The 20,161-nt window shown below is 38.1% G+C and overlaps 1 protein-coding gene across 1 annotated transcript in view; it reads left to right on the top strand.

Moving 5' to 3' along the window:
• LOC120515069 (serine/threonine-protein kinase N2-like) overlaps nt 1–20,161 on the top strand; it is a 130,537-nt gene that overhangs the window by 100,441 nt on the left and 9,935 nt on the right. Inside the window, exons 9-15 of the mRNA XM_039735792.1 lie at nt 7,829–7,972; nt 8,059–8,134; nt 13,192–13,366; nt 16,691–16,811; nt 17,890–18,032; nt 19,732–19,807; nt 19,921–20,012. Of these exons, the coding sequence (XP_039591726.1) occupies nt 7,829–7,972; nt 8,059–8,134; nt 13,192–13,366; nt 16,691–16,811; nt 17,890–18,032; nt 19,732–19,807; nt 19,921–20,012 (827 nt within the window). The remainder of the gene's footprint in view (nt 1–7,828; nt 7,973–8,058; nt 8,135–13,191; nt 13,367–16,690; nt 16,812–17,889; nt 18,033–19,731; nt 19,808–19,920; nt 20,013–20,161) is intronic.

Raw genomic sequence — 20,161 nt, 5'->3', positions numbered from 1 at the left:
TAAAATTGGGCAGACTTAAAAATAAAGTGGTATTTTAAGTACTTTGAGTACATTTTCAGAATGGTATTGTCTTTAAATAACAATAACCAAAATTTCAACATAAAGTGCAGTTTTTCTTCTTAAAAAAATAAGGCAGAAACATAAAAGGTAATTTGACCAGCTTCACCTTTAGCCAAAATTATTTTGTACATTAGGCTAAAACAGTGTGATCATTGAACATTTTGTAATTAGATGTAATTAAAATTACTAACGGTCACAGAAGTCCAATGATCCCCAGTAAGAGCCACAAAGCCCGCTCTCTGTAATGCATCTAATTTTGCTTGATTTTCAGTGTCATAAAGCTGTTGACTTGAAATAGTCTTTTGGCACGGCAGTTGGAAAGTTGGATCTCCTGACGCTAACTGTAAAACATTTTCTAACCCCCTATCTTCCACCACTGTTAGTGGTCTACAGTCCAAAGCAATCCATTTTGCAAGAGAATTTGTAAGTTTGACTGATGTTGACTTACTAATTTTGGTCCTGAAGCCAGTCATTTCATGAGGTTTTTGCTGCCGACACCTTTTGTTGGTACTTGAACTGCTAGTGCAGTTTCTGTGCTCGCTGTAACATGTTTTGCATTTCGTCGGTGGTATGCAAACTCATTTTTGCACAGTTTGCACAAAACCATGCTTTTATCAAGGCTTCCGTCGGGTAGTCTTTTGAAATGAAATTTGCCTCTGATCAGGCGCTTTCTTCCGACTTCTTACATTTTTGTAGTTCTGATGTGTGCATCAATGTAATCAATGTAGCAGGAAATCATGCATTGACAAAAGTTCTCCTTTGCTTGGAATGCAAAGTGTGATTAAATGCGTTATTTTTTTTTAACACGTTATGGAGTACATCCATCGAAGCTTCTCAGCTGTGCTTGTGCTAAGAAAAGGAAACATTTTAAAAATAGCGTAACATGATTGTCAATGTAATTGTTTTGTGACCGTTATGAGTGTTGCTGTCATCAAGGATTTGATTATTATTATTTCTTTCAATCAGGTTCGTATTTGGAGGAGGTGTTGTGTTCAAGTTATATTCCGTGTTTGTCAACCGTTGTAAAGATTACCGGTTTCATTCATCGAAGTGTTCACCACCCAAATCGGTACTCGTGAATGTAAGATGTTCAACAGGCATTCCGGGTATTAAGTTGTGGAAATTGCCTGTGAATATTTAGCGGTAGCGTGTGTATGAACTTAATTTAATCTTTTCCAGTCCTGCAAAGTCAGTTGACATGAGCCGCTCGGAGTACATGCATCGAAGCTTCTTAGCTGTGCTCGTGTGATCTCGTGATGTCAACGGCTTTATTTAATGTTAGTTAAGACCCGGCACTTAAGTTTCTTGCTACAGCAATTTTAACTCCGTTACAAAGTGATCCAAAGTCTCGTTTATACCTCATGTCTTCTCATTAAACTTGTATTTCGCGAATACCATATTCGTCGTAGGCATGACAAACGGCAGCGGGAGTGTGTCTATAAACTTAATTTAAACTTACGGTTCACACCGTGCTTTGTTTCCGCAGTAGCTGCACTTATGAATATGCTTGTATGCATCACTTGCTTCATAATCTTTTGCTGTCTTCTCAATTGTGAAATGGCGTGTTTTGTTCAGTGCTCTTTGGAGGTCTTCCTTGTTTTCTACGTACTGCATTCACAGTCAGTTCACGTTATTACGTGGGAGGCATGATGATGTCACACGCGACTCCGTCGCCCACGGCCGTCCAGCTGAAGTCCATTACAGTATATGGAGAAAAATAGGTTCCAGTTATGACCATTACGTGCAGAATTTCTAAATGAAACCTGCCCAGCTTTTGTACGTAAGCTTTAAGGAATGAGGCTGCCAAATTTCAGCCTTCTACCTACACAGGAAGTTGGAGAATTAGTGATGAGTGAGTGAGTCAGTGAGCGAGGGCTTTGCCTTTTATTATATATATACACAGTGAACCTTCGTTTATCATGGTTAATCCATTCCAGACTCTACCATGATAAATGAATTTTCGCGAAGTAGGATTCTTTATTTATAAATCGAATATTTTCGCAGTTAGAGTATAGAAAACCTGTTTACGACCTTCTAAATATGTTTTTTAACATTAGAGCCCTCTAGACATGAAATAACACTCTTTAGTCACCATTACACTCGTATTACCCAATATATTAGACAAAATAAGAGAAAATAAGACATATTAGACATTACAAATATCATATTACTAGGCGCACTCGCCTTTTAAGGCGACCGACTTTTATCCTCAATTTTTGTGCGCTCCATGTGTACATCAGGCATGTAAGTGTAGAGCATGAGAACATCAAAGTGCCCATTCATAATATCTCCCGAAAACCTACGTTTTTATCCCCTCAAGTGCCTGTCCAGAGTCGTACAATGTTAGCCCGAATCTGTACCGCTAAAGACGGAGTTTCATGCACTAAATAAGCTATAGATGAGAATAAGCAAGCACCATCTCCCCTGATATTTACTACGCGGTGAGGCATTTGTACTCCAACATTAATTATTTCCAGAGACATAATTTTGTCTATTTTTCCAGCGCATCGTGCACAAAAGCAAGGGAACGATGACAGCACCAGAACTCTGCTCACATCGCGTTGCTTCGTACCTCAAGCCGCAAGTAAGTCTGTAATAAGCAGAATACCGCTACGCTTTGCACTCACGGGACGGAAGGACAATCCCAAACGCTTTTATATAGTAGATTATTGTACTGTACATTTAATTGCACACAACCACTAACCTATGAAGGCACGGCCTCAGTAGGAGAGTCTTCAGAGGTGGTGCAGTATCTTCAGCAGGTGCGTTGTTGTCTTCAGTGAAGAAGTACTAGGAGTAGGCAGTGGGTGTCTGGATGCACGGCTGAAGAACATCTGGATAGGCAGTTGCTGGCACTGTCTTTTCATATGCGTGAGGAGGCTTTTGTAGGGTATTTAATCATATCCAAGAGTTTCACCTTCTCCTGGATAGTAAGCATCTTCCTCCGGCGCTTAGTTTTATTGTCAGAAGGCTTAGAAAAAGCAGCATGTTTAGGAGCCATCGTAGGGCTTAGATAAAAGTTCTCAGCGCATGCGTAGTGACGTAAGCGTGTATGAGAAAAAAATCACGATAGAGTGAAGCCGCGAAAGTTGAAGCGTGATATAGCGAGGGATCACTGTATGTGTGTGTGTGTGTGTGTGTGTGTGTGTGTGTGTGTGTGTGTGTGTGTATATATATATATGTGTGTATATATATATAACTGCTCAAAAAAATTAAAGGAACACTTTGAAAACACATCAGATCTCAATGGGGAAAAAGAAATCCTCCTGGATATCTATACTGATATAGACTGGGTAATGTGTTAGGAATGAAAGGATGCCACATCGTTTGATGGAAATGAAAATGATCAACCTACAGAGCCCTGAATTCAAAGACGCCCCAAAAATCAGAGTGAAAAAAATTGTGGCAGGCTAGTCCATTTTGCCAAAATTTAATTGCAGCAACTCAAAATTGTACGCAGCACTTTGTATGGCCCCTGTGTTCTTGTATACATGCCTGACAACATCGGTGCATGCTTCTAATGAGATGACAGATGGTGTTGTGGGGGATCTCCTCCCAGATCTGGACCAGGGCATCACTGAGCTCCTGGACAGTCTGAGGTGCAACCTGGTGGCATTGGATGGACCAAAACATAATGTCCCAGAGGTGTTCATTTGGATTTAGGTCAGGAAAGTGTGGTGGCCAGTCAATGGTATCAATTCCTTCATCCTCCAGGAACTGCCTGCATACTCTCACCACATGAGGCCAGGAATTGTCGTGCACCAGGAGCCACTGTACCAGCATAGGGTCTGACAATGGGTCCAAGGATTTCATCCTGATACCTAATGGCAGCCAAGGTGCCTTTGTCAAGCCTGTAGCGGTCTGTGTGACCCTCCATGGATATGCCTCCCCAGACAATCATTAACCCACCACCAAACTGCTCATGCTGAATGATGTTACAGGCAGCATAATGTTCTCCATGGCTTCTCCAGACCCTTTCACTTCTGTCACGTGCTCAGGGTGAACCTGCTCTCATCTGTAAAAGCACAGGGCACCAGTGGTGCATCTGCCAATTCTGGTATTCTATGGCGAATGCCAATCGAGCTGCATGCTGCTGGGCAGTGAGCTCAGGGCCCATTAGAGGACATGGGGCCCTTGGGTCACCCTCATGAAGTCTTTCTGGTTGTTTGGTCAGAGACATTCACACCAGTGGCCTGCTGGAGGTCATTTTGTAGGGCTCTGGCAGTGCTCATCCTGTTCCTCCTTGCCCAAAGGAGCAGATACTGGTCCTGCTGATGGGTTATGGACCTTCTATGGCCCTCTCCAGCTCTCCTAGAGTAACTGCTTGTCTCCTAGAATCTCCTCCATGCCCTTGAGACTATGCAGGGAGACACAGCAAACCTTGTGGCAATGACACGTATTGATGTGCCATCCTGGAGAAGTTGGACTACCTGTGCAACCTCTGTAGGGTCCAGGTATCGCCTCATGCTACCAGTAGTGACACTGACTGTAGCCAAATGCAAAACTAGTGAAGAAACAGTCAGAAAAGATGAGGAGGGAAAATGTCAGTGGCCTCCACCTGTTAAACCATTCCTGTTTTGGGGGTCATCTCATTGTTGCCCCTCTAGTGCATCTGTTGTTAATTTCATTAACACCACAGCAGCTGAAACTGATTAACAACCCCCTCTGCTACTTAACTGACCAGATTAATATCCCATAAGTTTCATTGACTTTATGCTATACTCTGATTAAAAAGTGTTCCTTTAATTCTTTTGAGCATTTGGATATCTATACAAATAACGACAGGGCAATGTCTTAGGAACAAAAGGATGCCAAGTCTTTTAATGGAAATAAAAGTTTTCTGCCTACAGAGGGCTCAATTGTGTAGACACCCTAAAATCAGAGTGAAATGAAGATGTGGCAGGCTAGTCCACTTTTCAAAAACTTAATTTCTGCTACTCAAAATGCTTTTCAGTATCTTGTGTGGCCCCACGAGCTTGTATGCATGCTTGACAACGTCGGGCATGCTCCTAATGAGACGACGGATGGTGTCTTGTGGCATTTCCTCCCAGATCTGTATGAGGGCATCCCTGAGCTGTTGTACAGTCTGAGGAGCAACCTGGCGGCCTAATGGACGAAACATAATGTCCCACAGATGTTCTATTGGGTTTAAGTCAGGGGATCATGAAGGCCATTCAATTGTTTCAATTCCTTCATCCTCCAGGTACTGCCTGCATACTCTTGCCACATGAGGCGGGCATTGTCGTGCATTAGGAGGAAACCAGGACCTACTGCACCAGCGTAGGGTCTGACAATGGGTTCAAGGATTTCATCTCGATACCTTATGGCAGTCAGAGCACCATTTCCTACGCAGTAGATGTCTGTGCGTCCCTCCATGGATATGCCTCCCCAGACCATCACTGACCCACCACCAAACCTGTCATGTTGAATGACGTTGCAGGCAGCATATCGTTCTCCTTGTCTTCTCCAGACTCTTTCACGTCTATCACAGCTGCTCAGGGTGAACCTGCTCTCGTCTGTAAAAAGTACAGGGCACCAGTGGCGGACTTGCCAATTCTGGTGTTCTTGAGCAAATGCCAGTCGAGCTCCACGGTGCTGGGCAGTGAGCACAGGGCCCACTACAGGACGTCGGGCCCTCAGGCCATCTTCATGAAGTCTGTTCCTGATTGTTTGGGTAGAGACATTCACACCAGTGGCCCTCTGGAGGTCATTCTGTAGAGCACGAGCAGTGCTCAGCCTGTTCCGCCTTGCACAAAGGAGCAGGTATCGGTCCTGCTGATGGGTTGAGGACCTTCTACGGCCCTGTCCAGCTCTCCGAGAATAACAGCCAGTCTCCTGAAATCTCCTCCATGTTCTGGAGATTGTGCTGGGAGACACATTAAACCTTCTTGCTGCAGCACGTGTGGATGTGCCATCCTGGAGAAGTTGGACAACCTGTGCAACTTCTGTAGGGTTAAGGAATCGCCTCATACTGCCAGTAGAGATAATTACTCAAGCCAAAACTAGCACGAGTGGAAAACCAGCCAAAAAAGATCAAGAGGGAGAAACTTGAAATGACCTCCACATGTAAAACCAGTCCTGTTTTGAGGGTTTTCTAATTGTTGCCACTTTAGTGCACCTGTCGTTAAGTCCATGAACACCAATACAGCTGAAAGTGATTAACAATGACCTCAGCTGCTTAACCAACCAGAAAATTATCAGACAGATTTAATTGATTTCATGCCAGGCCCAATAAAAAAGTGTTCCTTTAATTTTTGTGAGCAGTGTATATATGTGTATATAAGTCAGTAATGGATTTCTTGTTAAGCTGTTATGATAAAGTACTTGTAAGCGTTGGGATGCACCTACTTATTAATCTTCAATTTCATTGTGACAAGTTGTCATTCTATTACATGTAGTGTTTTTGTATCCCTTTCTTTCTAGCAATAAATAGTTTTAAAAAATTAATAAATTTTTTTGTTTAAAACAATTTTAGTTTATGTGACGCTGTCTGCAAACTTGTCAAATGTGAGGGCTTTTTCTTGATGCTGTGGGCTTATGGTATACAGTAAACCCTCGTTTATCGAGGTTAATCCGTTCCAGACTCCGCAAAGTAGGATTCTTTTATTTTTAAATCTAATATTTTCGCTGTTAGAGCATAGAAAACCTGTTTACGGCCTTCTAAATACGTTTAACATTATTACAGCCCTCTAGACATGAAATAACACCCTTTAGTCAAAAGTTTAAACTGTGCTCCATGGTGAGACAGAGATGACAGTTCTTTCTCAAAATTAAAAGAATGCAAAGATATCTTCCTCTTCAAAGGAATGCGCGTCAGGAGTAGAGAATGTCAGACAGAAAAGCGAACCATCAAAAATCAATATGTGCTGTTGGGCTTTTAAGTATGCGAAGCACCATAATAAAGCAGCCACAAGAAAGGGAGCAATGTGAACGTAGTCTTTCAGCATTTTTTAGAGGAGCGTCCGTATCCTCTAGGCAAATAGCCTCTGTGCAAATAGCCCCTCTGCTCACATCCCCTCTGTCAGGAGCAGAGAGAGTAAGAGAGACAGAGAAAAGCAAACAATCAAAAATCAATAGGTGCTGTTAGAGCTTTTATGTATGCAAAGCACCGTATGGGAAGCATATCATATATCATTGAGGAGTTTTATTTAATATGTAATACGTGCTCTGATTGGGTAGCTTCTCAGCCATCCGCCAATAGCGTCTCTTGTATGAAATCAACTGGGCAAACCAACTGAGGAAGCATGTACCATAAATTAAAAGACCCATTGTCCGCAGAAATTCGCGAACCAGCGAAAAATCTGTGATATATATTTAAATATGCTTACATTTAAAATCCGCGATGGAGTGAATCCGAGAAAGTCGAAGCGCGATATAGCGAGGGATCGCTCTATGTTAAAGCATTCCACATGAAAAGTGCAAATTATTCACACTGCTTTTCATAATAACTATAAGTAATTTTTGTAAATAAGAGCTAAAATAATATAAAATGCATTCTTGTATGTCAAAACTGAGTGGTATCTAGGTCCTTGTAATTTGATGTTACAGGAATTTTCTGTTTCCTTTTTTATAGATTTTCTCTAGTTTCAGCTCATGTGTCTGATACAGCCATGTGTAACCCAACTCTTCCGCCCTTTTTTTTTTTTTCTTTTCTTAACTCATTATCAATATATTAAAATCGATCAATCTAGTTTTTATTCTCCTCCCTCCTTGGTATGGGCTATTGCTACGTGCCACATATAATTCTGTAACTTTTGTTTAATTGCAGTCCCGTGAACTGGAGATTTCTGTATATTGGCGAGATTGGCGTTCACTTTGTGCTGTCAAATTTCTAAGATTAGAAGATTTCCTGGATAATCAGCGGCATGGAATGTGTTTGTATCTTGAACCACAGGGCACATTGTTTGCAGAGGTATTTTATTGCATTATACTTTGAATTTTAGCTCTATTTATGAAAAATTTTAAGAAAAGAATTGGCAACATGTATTACTTTTTCAGGTTACATTTTTTAATCCTGTGATTGAGAGGAGACCAAAACTTCAAAGACAGAAAAAAATATTTTCAAAGCAGCAAGGTACATGTGGGAAATGTTTGATTTATACACCCTCTTGTATGTGTTTGTATATAATGTTAGCATGCATCTGCAGATGGGAACAGTTTAAAGGTTATTTCCACTTTAGAATAAAATAGGATAGAGACAGTGATCAAGCTATGTAACATTTTTGTGGGAATAACTTTTTCCCTTTTATTTGGTGTATGTGTGTGTATATTTATATAGTGAGTATGTGTATGTTTCTGTGTATGTGTGAATCTACTAGATGATAAAACTACTGTGTGTGTGTGCGTCTACTTCCTATAAGCAATCTCATTAGTCAGTTTGGCTTTTGGTGTCATTGGTCAGCTTTGGTGATGCAATTGAAAAGAGGTATGAGTCACCATGAGGAGGAGTAAAGATGTAGGGGACATGCTAGGAGCTGCCTTCAAAGACGGGAAGTATAAAAGTGGATAGGAGATAAGCAACACACCCTGAAATGACAAAGTCTGAGAAACAGGCTTTAAGGAAACGCGCTCGATAGTGGGAGCGCCAGTCAGGAGGGTCAGACTTAAGACACAGGGAAAAGATATGAAATATTTTTTAATTCTAAAACTTCTGACAAATGTTATTATTCATTTTGGACATGCAGGGCACATTTAGGATAAATATTTATGCATATGAGATTTCAACAGTTTTACTTAAAGCTTATGTGTAGTAGAAATCATGGTAAAGTCATTGCAATGTGAGCTTAGCCTTAAAAGATTCAAAGTGGTTAGAAGCTTTATTTCTTCATCTATATATGTGTGTGGGTGGGTGTTTGTTTATGTATATGTGTATAAATGTGTGCGTGTGAGTATGTATGTATGTATATATATATATATATATATATATATATATATATATATATATATATATATATATATATATATATATATATATATATATATATATATATATATATATATATATATATATATACACAAACAAACAAACCGGATTCCAAAAAAGTTGGGACACTATACAAATCGTGAATAAAAACTGAATGCAATGATGTGGAGGTGCCAACTTCTAATATTTTATTCAGAATAGAACATAAATCACGGAACAAAAGTTTAAACTGAGAAAATGTATCATTTTAAGGGAAAAATATGTTGATTCAGAATTTCATGGTGTCAACAAATCCCAAAAAGTTGGGACAAGGCCATTTTCACCACTGTGTGGCATCTCCCCTTCTTCTTACAACACTCAACAGACGTCTGGGGACCGAGGAGACCAGTTTCTCAAGTTTAGAAATAGGAATGCTCTCCCATTCTTGTCTAATACAGGCCTCTAACTGTTCAATCGTCTTGGGCCTTCTTTGTGCACCTTCCTCTTTATGATCGCCAAATGTTCTCTATAGGTGAAAGATCTGGACTGCAGACTGGCCATTTCAGTACCGGATCCTTCTCCTACACAGCCATGATGTTGTGATTGATGCAGAATGTGGTCTGGCATTATCTTGTTGAAAAATGCAGGGTCTTCCCTGAAAGAGATGACGTCTGGATGGGAGCATATGTTGTTCTAGAACCTGAATATATTTTTCTGCATTGATGGTGCCTTTCCAGACATGCAAGCTGCCCATGCCACACGCACTCATGCAACCCCATACCATCAGAGATGCAGGCTTCTGAACTGGCGTTGATAACAACTTGGGTTGTTGTCCTCTTTGGTCCGGATGACATGGCGTCCCAGATTTCCAAAAGAACTTGAATCGTGACTCGTCTGACCACAGAACAGTCTTCCATTTTGCCACACTCCATTTTAAATGATCCCTGGCCCAGTGACAACGCCTGAGCTTGTGGATCTTGCTTAGAAATGGCTTCTTCTTTGCACTGTAGAGTTTCAGCTGGCAACGGCGGATGGCACGGTGGATTGTGTTCACTGACAATGGTTTCTGGAAGTATTCCTGAGCCCATTCTGCGATTTCCTTTACAGTAGCATTCCTGTTTGTTGTGCAGTGTCGTTTAAGGGCCCGGAGATCACGGGCATCCAGTACGGTTTTACGGCCTTGACCCTTACGCGCAGAGATTGTTCCAGATTCTCGAAATCTTCGGATGATGTTATGCACAGTTGATGATGATAGATGCAAAGTCTTTGCAATTTTTCGCTGGGTAACACCTTTCTGATATTGCTCCACTATCTTTCTGCGCAACATTGTGGGAATTGGTGATCCTCTACCCATCTTGGCTTCTGAGAGACACTGCCACTCTGAGAAGCTCTTTTATACCCAGTCATGTTGCCAATTGACCTAATTAGTGTGAATTGGTCTTCCAGCTCTTCGTTATGCTCAAATTTACTTTTTCCAGCCTCTTATTGCTACTTGTCCCAACTTTTTTGGGATTTGTTGACACCGTGAAATTTTGAATCAACATATTTTTCCTTTAAAATGATATATTTACTCGGATTAAACGTTTGATCTGTCATCTACGTTCTATTACAAATAAAATATTGACATTTGCCATCTCCACATCATTGCATTCAGTTTTTATTCACAATTTGTTTAGTGTCCCAACTTTTTTGGAATCCGGTTTGTATGTGTATATATAATGTGTGTGTGTGTTTTTATGTGTGTATACTATGACGTGCGAGTCACTGTCTTACACCCCAAAACACAAGGCTAAGTCTCAGTACTTTAGCAAAACCAGCTTCATTCAGATTGAAATAGGAACAGCAGCGGGATCTACCACTCATACACAGACAATGCAATCAGGCAGGGTCGTGGCCAAGTAATCCTGTTCCTGCGTTTTATAATGTCCCTTGCATCACCCATCAACGGCAGACGCTTGTAGCACGACCACTGTCCGCTTGCTTTTGTGGCGAGCTGCTGCAGCGTTGGGAGCCTGCATTTGCCCCAGCAACTTAGAAGCTCTTTTCCATGATTCACATCCGGCCGACCTGCAGACAGTTTTTTCCAGGAAAACCCCAAGCCCAGTCCACTTATTTTGTCTTAACCTTGTGTGTTTGTGTGTGTGTGAGATATGTTTACTTATGTAAATATATTTTAACTAAACAATTATACACTTTTACTTACTACAACAGCACCAACAAAATAAGTCCCCTTTAACTTTCTCTCAAGCAAATGGCCATTCCATATACACATTCTCTTTAAACACGCCAATTTCACACTGTTATTCAGAAAGAATGGGCAGTCCCAACAATCCCCACACATATATACATAAATATGCATAATATACACAAAAAACTCTCAATGTGACTTAAACAAACAAAATATATACAGTGGTACCTCGGTATACGTCCTTAATCCGTTCCAGGTCCTTTGACTTATACCAAACAGGACATCTACCAAACTAATTTTTCCCATAAGAAATAATGGGGAAATGATTAATCCGTTCCCATGAAAAAAAAATCCTATTGCTGTTGGCATATTATACATTGATGGGGTTGTATAAAATAATTTAAACACTGCTTAATACTAAAATACATAAATAAAAAAGCAATTAGATGAAATAAATGAAAATTCTACCTCACCTTCCTTTTTATTAACGTCCGTTTTTTCACAATCGTAGATACCGTCGTTCTCGGCAAACAGTATGCAACAGCCATGCCCCAGATACGCATGCCACCTTCATTCTTTTCAACAATCAATTCAAATTTACGTGAAAAAACACAAAATCACTTTGTGACGATGCGGGTTTGCTGTATGCTCCTATCTGCTGCCGGGGAGCCTTGAACCCTACACTGTCGGTAATGTGCCACACTGCTAAGCTCATCAGTAACAGCAAAGCAAGGGGATGGTGAAAAAGTGCAAAGTGCTTTTATTAAAACAATCAACAAGGTGTTCAAATTAAAGTGCAGTCTCCAAAGTTCCAGTAAATAATCCATAAAATTAGAAGTGAAACGTGGAGGTTAAAAACAATAGAAAAAAGTCTTCTTAAAAACGAGGTTGAAATACAGCAGAAGGCATTCTTTATATATAAAGAAAAGAAAAAAAAGAAGCCCGGTGCCTTTTTACCTGGCGGCCCCCCTGCTTCCCAACGGGAGTCGCCCTACTTGCAGCTGACCTCAACTCTGCCTACTTCAGCTACTTCATGCGCGCTCTCTCTCTTTCTCTCTCCTGTCTGTTCTTTCTTTTTCCTCCCTTTCTAGCCAACTCGCACTTCTATTTATCAAGATAAGCAGCCCCAGGAACAATCACGAATGCGGATGGTCTCTCACCTATGCACTTTGGTGAGAAACGCCCACATCGCGAATTGCCCTGAGAACCTTCAGCCACACAACCACCACGCTCCCTCACCAAGCCACGAGTGCGGTGATTATTTTAAAGCTGGCCTTTGACAGGAGCTGTGGACCCGCTATACCACACATGTGAAAATTCACAGAATTCACTGAATGCTAGCAACTGGCGCACTGATGCTCGAGGGCAGTTGTGGCTTTGTCTCGAGAGAGGTAAACAAGGGTAGCACGCGAGTCATATTCCAAACAAAGGTCGTATACCAAGCAAAATTTTTCGTGTCTAAACAGGACGTATGCCAAGTTGAACTTATTTCAAAGCAGACGTATACCGAGTTACCACTGTATGTCCACACAAATCCAATCCAAAGGGTTATTGTCTATGAAGGAAGGAGAACCATGTGAAAAGTGATGAAAAGCACACAAGACAGACAAGATACAATACAACACACGGAAGTAAAACATTATTTCACTACACTCTTATGTGACAGTGCTACAGTATACAATATATTTGTGTGTGTGTATGTGTTGTATATATATATATATATATATATATATATATATATATATATATATATATACACACACACACACACAACATAATCCAAAGAAAAGGTTAAAAGTGAAAAAAATGTTAAAATATATAAATGGTAAATCTGAGTGCTTCTTGTGTGCATGTAGTAGGTATGTATGTGTCTAATATTTCTGTAAAATTGATCTTAGATTGAGGAATTTCAAAATTAAAATTTTATTTAATCTCCTTTTTTTCCCCCCCACTATAAATGTATTTTGTAAACATAATTATGTTCCTAGACCTAATAATGGGTGATTTGCTTAAATATAAATTTATATTTACTTTTCTGAAGGCAAGACCTTTCTTCGTGCACCACAAATGAACATCAACATTGCAACCTGGGGAAGACTAGTGAGAAGAGCAATTCCATCAGTGAATAACTCTGGCACATTTAGCCCACAGGTTCCTCTTCCTACAACTGTACCTGTAGCTGACCCACGACTGCCCGAGTCTCCTACGTCACCAAGGTATCAAAAATAGTACAAATTTGTGTTTTAACTATTTTAAGTTAAATGGATAATACATTACCACATCATTCACCCTTTACAAGATTTAGAATGGTTTTGTACAAGGGTATACAGTAAAAAGTATCACCTGCAGTGTTCCTTATAGTATATCAGGCTTAAAATATTTGTACCCTTCTGTATGGCCCTGGAAAGTAATCTTTACAAGGTAGTCAGAAAAGGATAGCGCTCTTTTTTTTTTTTTTTTTTTATCTTCCACTAAGGCCGCTAATCCTTGCATTTATTTTGCTGATTTATTCCTATTAATTTGCTTAGCCGTTAATCTATTTACAGTGACTGAAAGTGAAATTACATCTGTACTTTTGTATAATAGTCACCGTTACAGCTTGGTCTATAAGGAATAAGGTTTTGTTAAGATTGCTTATTGCACAGCACAATCGGAGTAGGATCAGGCTTTTTTATTAATCATGGTGCAAATAACACAACATAAAAACTAATCTTTTTTTATGGTTAATATAGAGAATTGGTTGACACATACATGAATTTAAATATGTCACAGGGATCTTGTCTTAATTTTTAAAACTCTTTTTCTGTCTAGGGCTTTCTAATTTGCCAAAAAAAGATTTGAATATTCAATAAATAGTTATTTAAATATATTCAGTCTTAGGATGAAGACTAGTTGCTACCTATACACTTTTTTTTTGTGTATTTTTAAACTATTATTACAGTAAGTGCAGCAGCAAGAGCCAGCCTGTCTAAACAGGAAACGAGTACAGTGGTACTATGTCAACTGTTCTGTATTATAAGAGACCTCATAATACCACACAGATTCACCCTACAAAAGAGCTGGATCTGCACATCTTTTAGTAGTGATGGTTTGGTGATCAAGTCCTTGTTAAGGATAGTGAATCATAAAACCCTGAAAGGGTGCTAAAATCCTTATGAGCCTCATGTGCTGGCAACATGCTTTGCTACACTAAAAAATATGTTGGTATTTTTAATTTTCTACATGTGGTGAGTCTGCAAAATATTTAAGTGCTTTTTATTTGTATACTGCAGCCTTCAAACAAAAGTTAAGCTTGAGAATATAGCCCGTCACAAAACAGAGATTTTGTCCATTAAAAAGTAATGTGTTCATATAGAATCTAGAACTAGACACATTTGAAGGCCAGCAAGCTCATCTGTTATTGTTTAAACAACCTAAATACTGTCACAAGCACCCCGAAACAACAAGTGGTTTTTTGGTCTTTTTAGGCCGGAAGGTGTGAGGTCACTGTTTATCTCTGTATTATACAGTATTTGTGTGTTTTGAACATCAAATCGGATAACAGTTGGTTAGTAAAAACTTTCCCAAACAACTTTATGAAGGGATGTTGCAGTACATTTTACCACTGACATTGACAATCTAACCATTCAAAATTAGGAAGTGGCAAATCATGGAAATGATGTGTAAAACAGATTGTCAAAATACCATACTATTACTTAGTGTGTCTGGAGTAACATTGTGCCAAAATTAGTGTGGGGTAAAACAAGCAACCATTGTTTTATCATTGAATGTTAGTTTTTGTCTTTGAATAAGACCTTTGTCAGATGAATTGAGATTACATTTGTATAATAACATTCAATATAATATAATATAATAACATTGACAGCACTATTTCAGTCAAACGATTTAAATTAAATTAGGTATCTGTGGTTCTTTGTCATTCAAAATCCATTACACAGAAAATACATATAGTATATGCAGATGAACCAGCTGCCAATCAGGGCAAATAGTTAACTAGTACAAGTAGCCGTCTATTTGCGACAAATGCAGTTAGGCTATTCCACATCTAATAATATAGCCAGTATTCTAACCCTGAACAATATTTAATATCATTTAATGGCCTTGCATGCATAGCGAGATGCACAGGCATGTGCTAGAGGTGGAAAGATGAAATGTGCCTAATAGAAACCATGTTCTCCAGTCTTGTTCTTACCATGTCTCCTTATAGTCGTATGTGCAGATACACAAACTAACCTACAAAATATATGTGCCCATATATACAAACCTTTATAATGTTAAGGAAACAGATCTGATTGTGTTATTCTGCACGTTTGCCATGAGGAAGTTGTATTGTAAAGTCATGTATGACCAAATGTAGGAGTCAGTGATTTAAACTGATGAATGTAAACTGCTTGCTGCTACCTTTAGAACTTGGTGTTGCCATTACATTAATGGGACAAACAACTAGTGAGAGAAAAGTCCAGGTATTAATGTACACAAGTTTTAAGTACTGAAATATCTAAACCATGAAGGAGGCACATGATTCAGATACATTCAGGCTTGTAATATATGAGATGCCTTTCTGCAAGAGAAAACAGTAATTCAGACCTATTACGCAGGGAACTTCTTGTAGCAATTAGTAATCAAGTGGCTTGCACTGAAGATTCAGTCATCTGTGAACCAAGTACATTTTCTCAGTTCAAGGAATCTTCCTCCAAGAATCTTTTATCCATAACCTTGGGAATTGCCCATGTTTCCCCAATTACATTAATGGCAGTTGTATGATGCAAATTACTAGATAAACAAGCAAAATTCTTACAGCACCAGTCTGGCCAAAATTAGATTTAAAAAAGAATGTTTCTCTATGGTTATTCTTACTTTAAAATCTAATATTTGTTCCATTTTATAAACCAATAATTTTGGAGCCAACAATATTATTAAAGTAAATTATTGAATAAGTATAAGGGGAATATACCTTAGACACATGCTTGTGTTTCACATCCAGTCAGTTGTCTAAGTTTAAAATTAGCTTCTAACAAATAATCTGTCGTCTCGTTTTTCTTACGTTGATAATTAATGGTAGGCAATGTTTTGGCTTAAATACATTGGTGCTTCAAGAAATACTGCTTTTGGTGTATTTGTTTGGAAATCATCTTTAAAATACATGTTCCACCTTGTTCTTTATGTTCATTGTTTCACCCATTTTTGTACTAAAGTTAGCTGTTCAACCTGGTTTCACATTCTGTCATAGAAAAATAGTAACCGTGGTTATTTTACTGTGTTAATCATTATTTTGTGGTGTTCTAGCCATTGGTTTCCTCTCAGATTTTATATGCAAATTTAATATGATGTTTAAACTCTCTTCAGTTCCCTTGTTTTATTTTGCGTTTTGAGTGGTAACATAACATCGTGTTAAGGAGTTGCATTTTTTCATTTATTAATTGAAGGCAGCATGGTTTGCAGTTGAGCTCTTATTTAACATTAAATATGCTGAAACCTAAGTTTTGCTTTATTTTTAAAACAATGGTCTCTATCTAACATGATGATCTTAAATTTTAAAGTGATCCTACAGTAACAAAACTTGAATTCGACCCTGAACCCCCTCCAACACCAAAGCATGCTGCTGTTGTGGAAATTAGAGAAGCTACTCCTGATATCAAGCTTCCAGATAGGCAAATTCAGGTAAGAAAGCAGTTACTTCATTTTTTTACTTTTATGGTTACCTTGCCATGTTTTTTAAAGTATTATTTTCAAAAATATGATAAAATACTTCACAAGCAGTAATCTGCTTGCTCTTTAGCCTTAATGATATAAATTTAAAAGGCAGGGCTGTATGGTTTTCTTTTTCTACTTGTATTACTTTTCTGTCACTTGCCCTTCAGGTAATAAGGGTTTGTTGAGCTATATAGGTAGGCATAATGTTGCCAGACTCTCTTACACTTTTGATAATAGATTAAAAGTCTGAATTCAGACATTTGTTTTTTTTTTTATTTATTTAAATAAAGAGAAGCGCAGAGTACTCATACCATATTGCTTCTCGCACACACCAGAACAGTGCTCCTCCTAACGTCCTTGTTTCTTTTTCTGTTTGCCCCTTACATTTTCATGAATAACTTTAAAGCCTGTTGAGATGCTTCTAGTTAGATTCTAATGGTTGTGCTATACTGTTTTAAAGGTGGTGAAAAAAGCTTTGCCCATATGGTTATGTTACGCAGCTGGTACCCAAGACTCAGTCAATTAAAAAGGTTCTTTAAAGGTTAAAGTAATATTATGAAACATTTACTTTAATTACTGGAAAGCTATGTTTGCTTGGTAGCAGACCTCCTCAGCAGGGTCTGCCAGCTTTGTGTATTATTCACAAAACATGTTTTGCTTTTGCATGTCGTCTTGGTTGTTGAGTTTATTTTTCCCTGTATCAAATATCAATCAGTTGATTGCTTTCTTCAAAAAGTTTAACAAAGGTTTAAAGTAAACATCATATGAAGGAAGAAAATGAAATACAATAGGCAAAAATAACTTGACTAAAGAACTGTGCCTTTAATGCCATTTTATGTACAGTATGTCATGTCGCAAGCTTGTCTCCTCTTTTGCCATTAGTCATTCAATGTTTTATATAAGCTTGTACCATTAATAGCATTGTATGGTGTGAATAATTAAAAAAAATATATATTGATTTCCTCTGTTTATTTTTTAGTTTATATTTAATTTTCTATTTGTCAGAGATACTTTCACTTGTTTAACAATAGTACTCTTGTTACAGGATGCATTGTCAACATTTGATTTCTTAAATGACAGACATAGTACGGGGGCAGTCACAAATCCAGAGCCTGCTAGCATTGTAGAACGGGAAGCTAAAAAGCCAGATTTTGAGATAATGCCTGAACCGGAATCATCAGACACAAGGTATTTATGTACATATATAAAAATACAAAAACACTTAAAATGCTTTCTACATTGGTTCCAGATTCTAAGACGGAGAAGCTTCTTTCTGTGGCACCCCTGCAAAAGAACCACCTCTTTCAACCCTCACAAACATGTGCAGTTTTAATATCTGGAAAGATTTTGGAATTAACTTGCTTAGGGATCTTTATATAGACAACGTCTTTGCATCCTATGAACAATTACATTCCAAATTTAACATTCCAGCTACAAATTTCTTTTACTATCTTCAAATCAGGAACTTTGTTAAACAGAACCTTCCAGATTTTCCTCATCTGGCACCCTCATCCACGCTGGAAAATTTATTGCTCAATTTAAAGGAGTTAGACTCCATCTCTACAATATATAAAATCCTTTTACAATCCCTTCCTTTCAAAGATCCAAGAGGACACTGGGAAAATGATCTCTCAATTAATATATCAGAAAAGGAGTGGAAAGTAGCAATGCAGAGAATTCACTCGAGCTCCATATGTGCAAAGCATACAATTATACAGCTCAAAATTATATATCGAGCACATCTGTCTCGACTAAAACTCTCCAAAATGTTTCCAGGACATGATCCAACCTGTGAACGCTGCAAATTAGCTCCAGCCTCACTAGGTCACATGTTCTGGGCCTGCACCAAATTAACATTATTCTGGACAAAAATTTTTAATTACCTCTCAGACAGTCTTGGACTCACAATCCCTCCTAACCCATTAACAGCTGTGTTTGGGGTTCTTCCAGAGGGTCTTAAAGTGGAGAAGGACAAACAAATTGTGATTGCATTCACTACACTGTTGGCACGCAGACTTATTCTGATAAACTGGAAGAACCCAAACTCTCCTCTTTTAAGTCAGTGGGAAACTGATGTGTTATATTATTTAAAATTGGAAAAAATCAAATACTCAGTTAGAGGATCTGTGCAGACTTTTTTCAAAACATGGCAGGATCTAATCAGTAATATTTTGAAATAAGTTTATAAAGTACAGAGAATTTGTTGATTTAGGTATTTTTACAAGCCTTAAATTTTACACCGTTTGGCTTGCTCTCTCTCTCAAGGGTGGGGATTGATCTGTTCTTAGCATAATTTTTTTTCTTTTTTTTTGTAAAAATGTGATTGCTATGTATTGATTGTAATAAAATTAATTAAAAAAAAAAAATACAAAAATACTATCCAAAAGCCTGTTATGAGTACAGTCATTAACCCTCTTGTGGCTAGATTAGGTTTATATAAGGACATGTGGAAAATTATCATCTTTGGAACTCTTTAATTTTTAAGCCCTGTTTGAACTTGATTTGTTTTACACAACAAGGTAGGGTAATGTAATAATTACTGGAGCATCTCTCTAAATTTAGTCCTGTCCCAGTCCTTCAGATGACAGAATTTTACTAACATGTTGATTCGCAAAAGATTAGTTCAACCTGGGTTGTTTTTTTTTTTTTTTTTATTTATTTATATAGACTTTTTATTGATGGCCACATTTTGTCTGCATTTACTAATTTCTTCTCAAGTGTTAGTGTTGCTTTTAGCTGGATGTTGAATAAATACATTTGTATTTATTACAGATTGTTTAAATGTTTACTTTGCATTGGAACGTTTAGAATTTGAAAATAATGCTGAATCTTCAACTGTCTTGTCAATGACCTAATTTTAATAAAAAAAAAAATTCTTTTCATACAGAATTGCACAGAGGTTTCAGTTTAGTCTCAAAGATTTCAAATGTGTGGCTGTTTTAGGACGTGGGCATTTTGGAAAGGTAATTTTCAAAATTGGCTATGTGTGTCCTGTGTCATTTGTGTCTAATTTATGCAGCAGTTACTATGGATTTACTCTGAAAATGAGATTTTTTTTTTTTTTTTGCTTTTGTAGGTGCTGCTAGCTGAATATAAAAGCACAGGGGAAATGTTTGCAATTAAAGCCTTAAAAAAAGGAGACATTGTAGCACGTGATGAGGTTGACAGGTAAAATTTAAAGTAGACTTATCTCAATGTAGAAATTGTTTCTGTTGTAGTACTGAACATTTGATTTGCTCTTCTGGTTTTATCATTCTTATGTGGGATACTCGTAAAGTACTGCTTGCTGAATAATTTAGTATGTCATTCATCTCAGC

Source organism: Polypterus senegalus, chromosome 14 (genome assembly GCF_016835505.1).
Source record: "Polypterus senegalus isolate Bchr_013 chromosome 14, ASM1683550v1, whole genome shotgun sequence".
NCBI lineage: Eukaryota > Metazoa > Chordata > Cladistia > Polypteriformes > Polypteridae > Polypterus > Polypterus senegalus.
The sequence above is the reverse complement of the archived record's forward strand: the minus strand, read 5'-3'. Positions and strand labels throughout refer to the sequence as shown.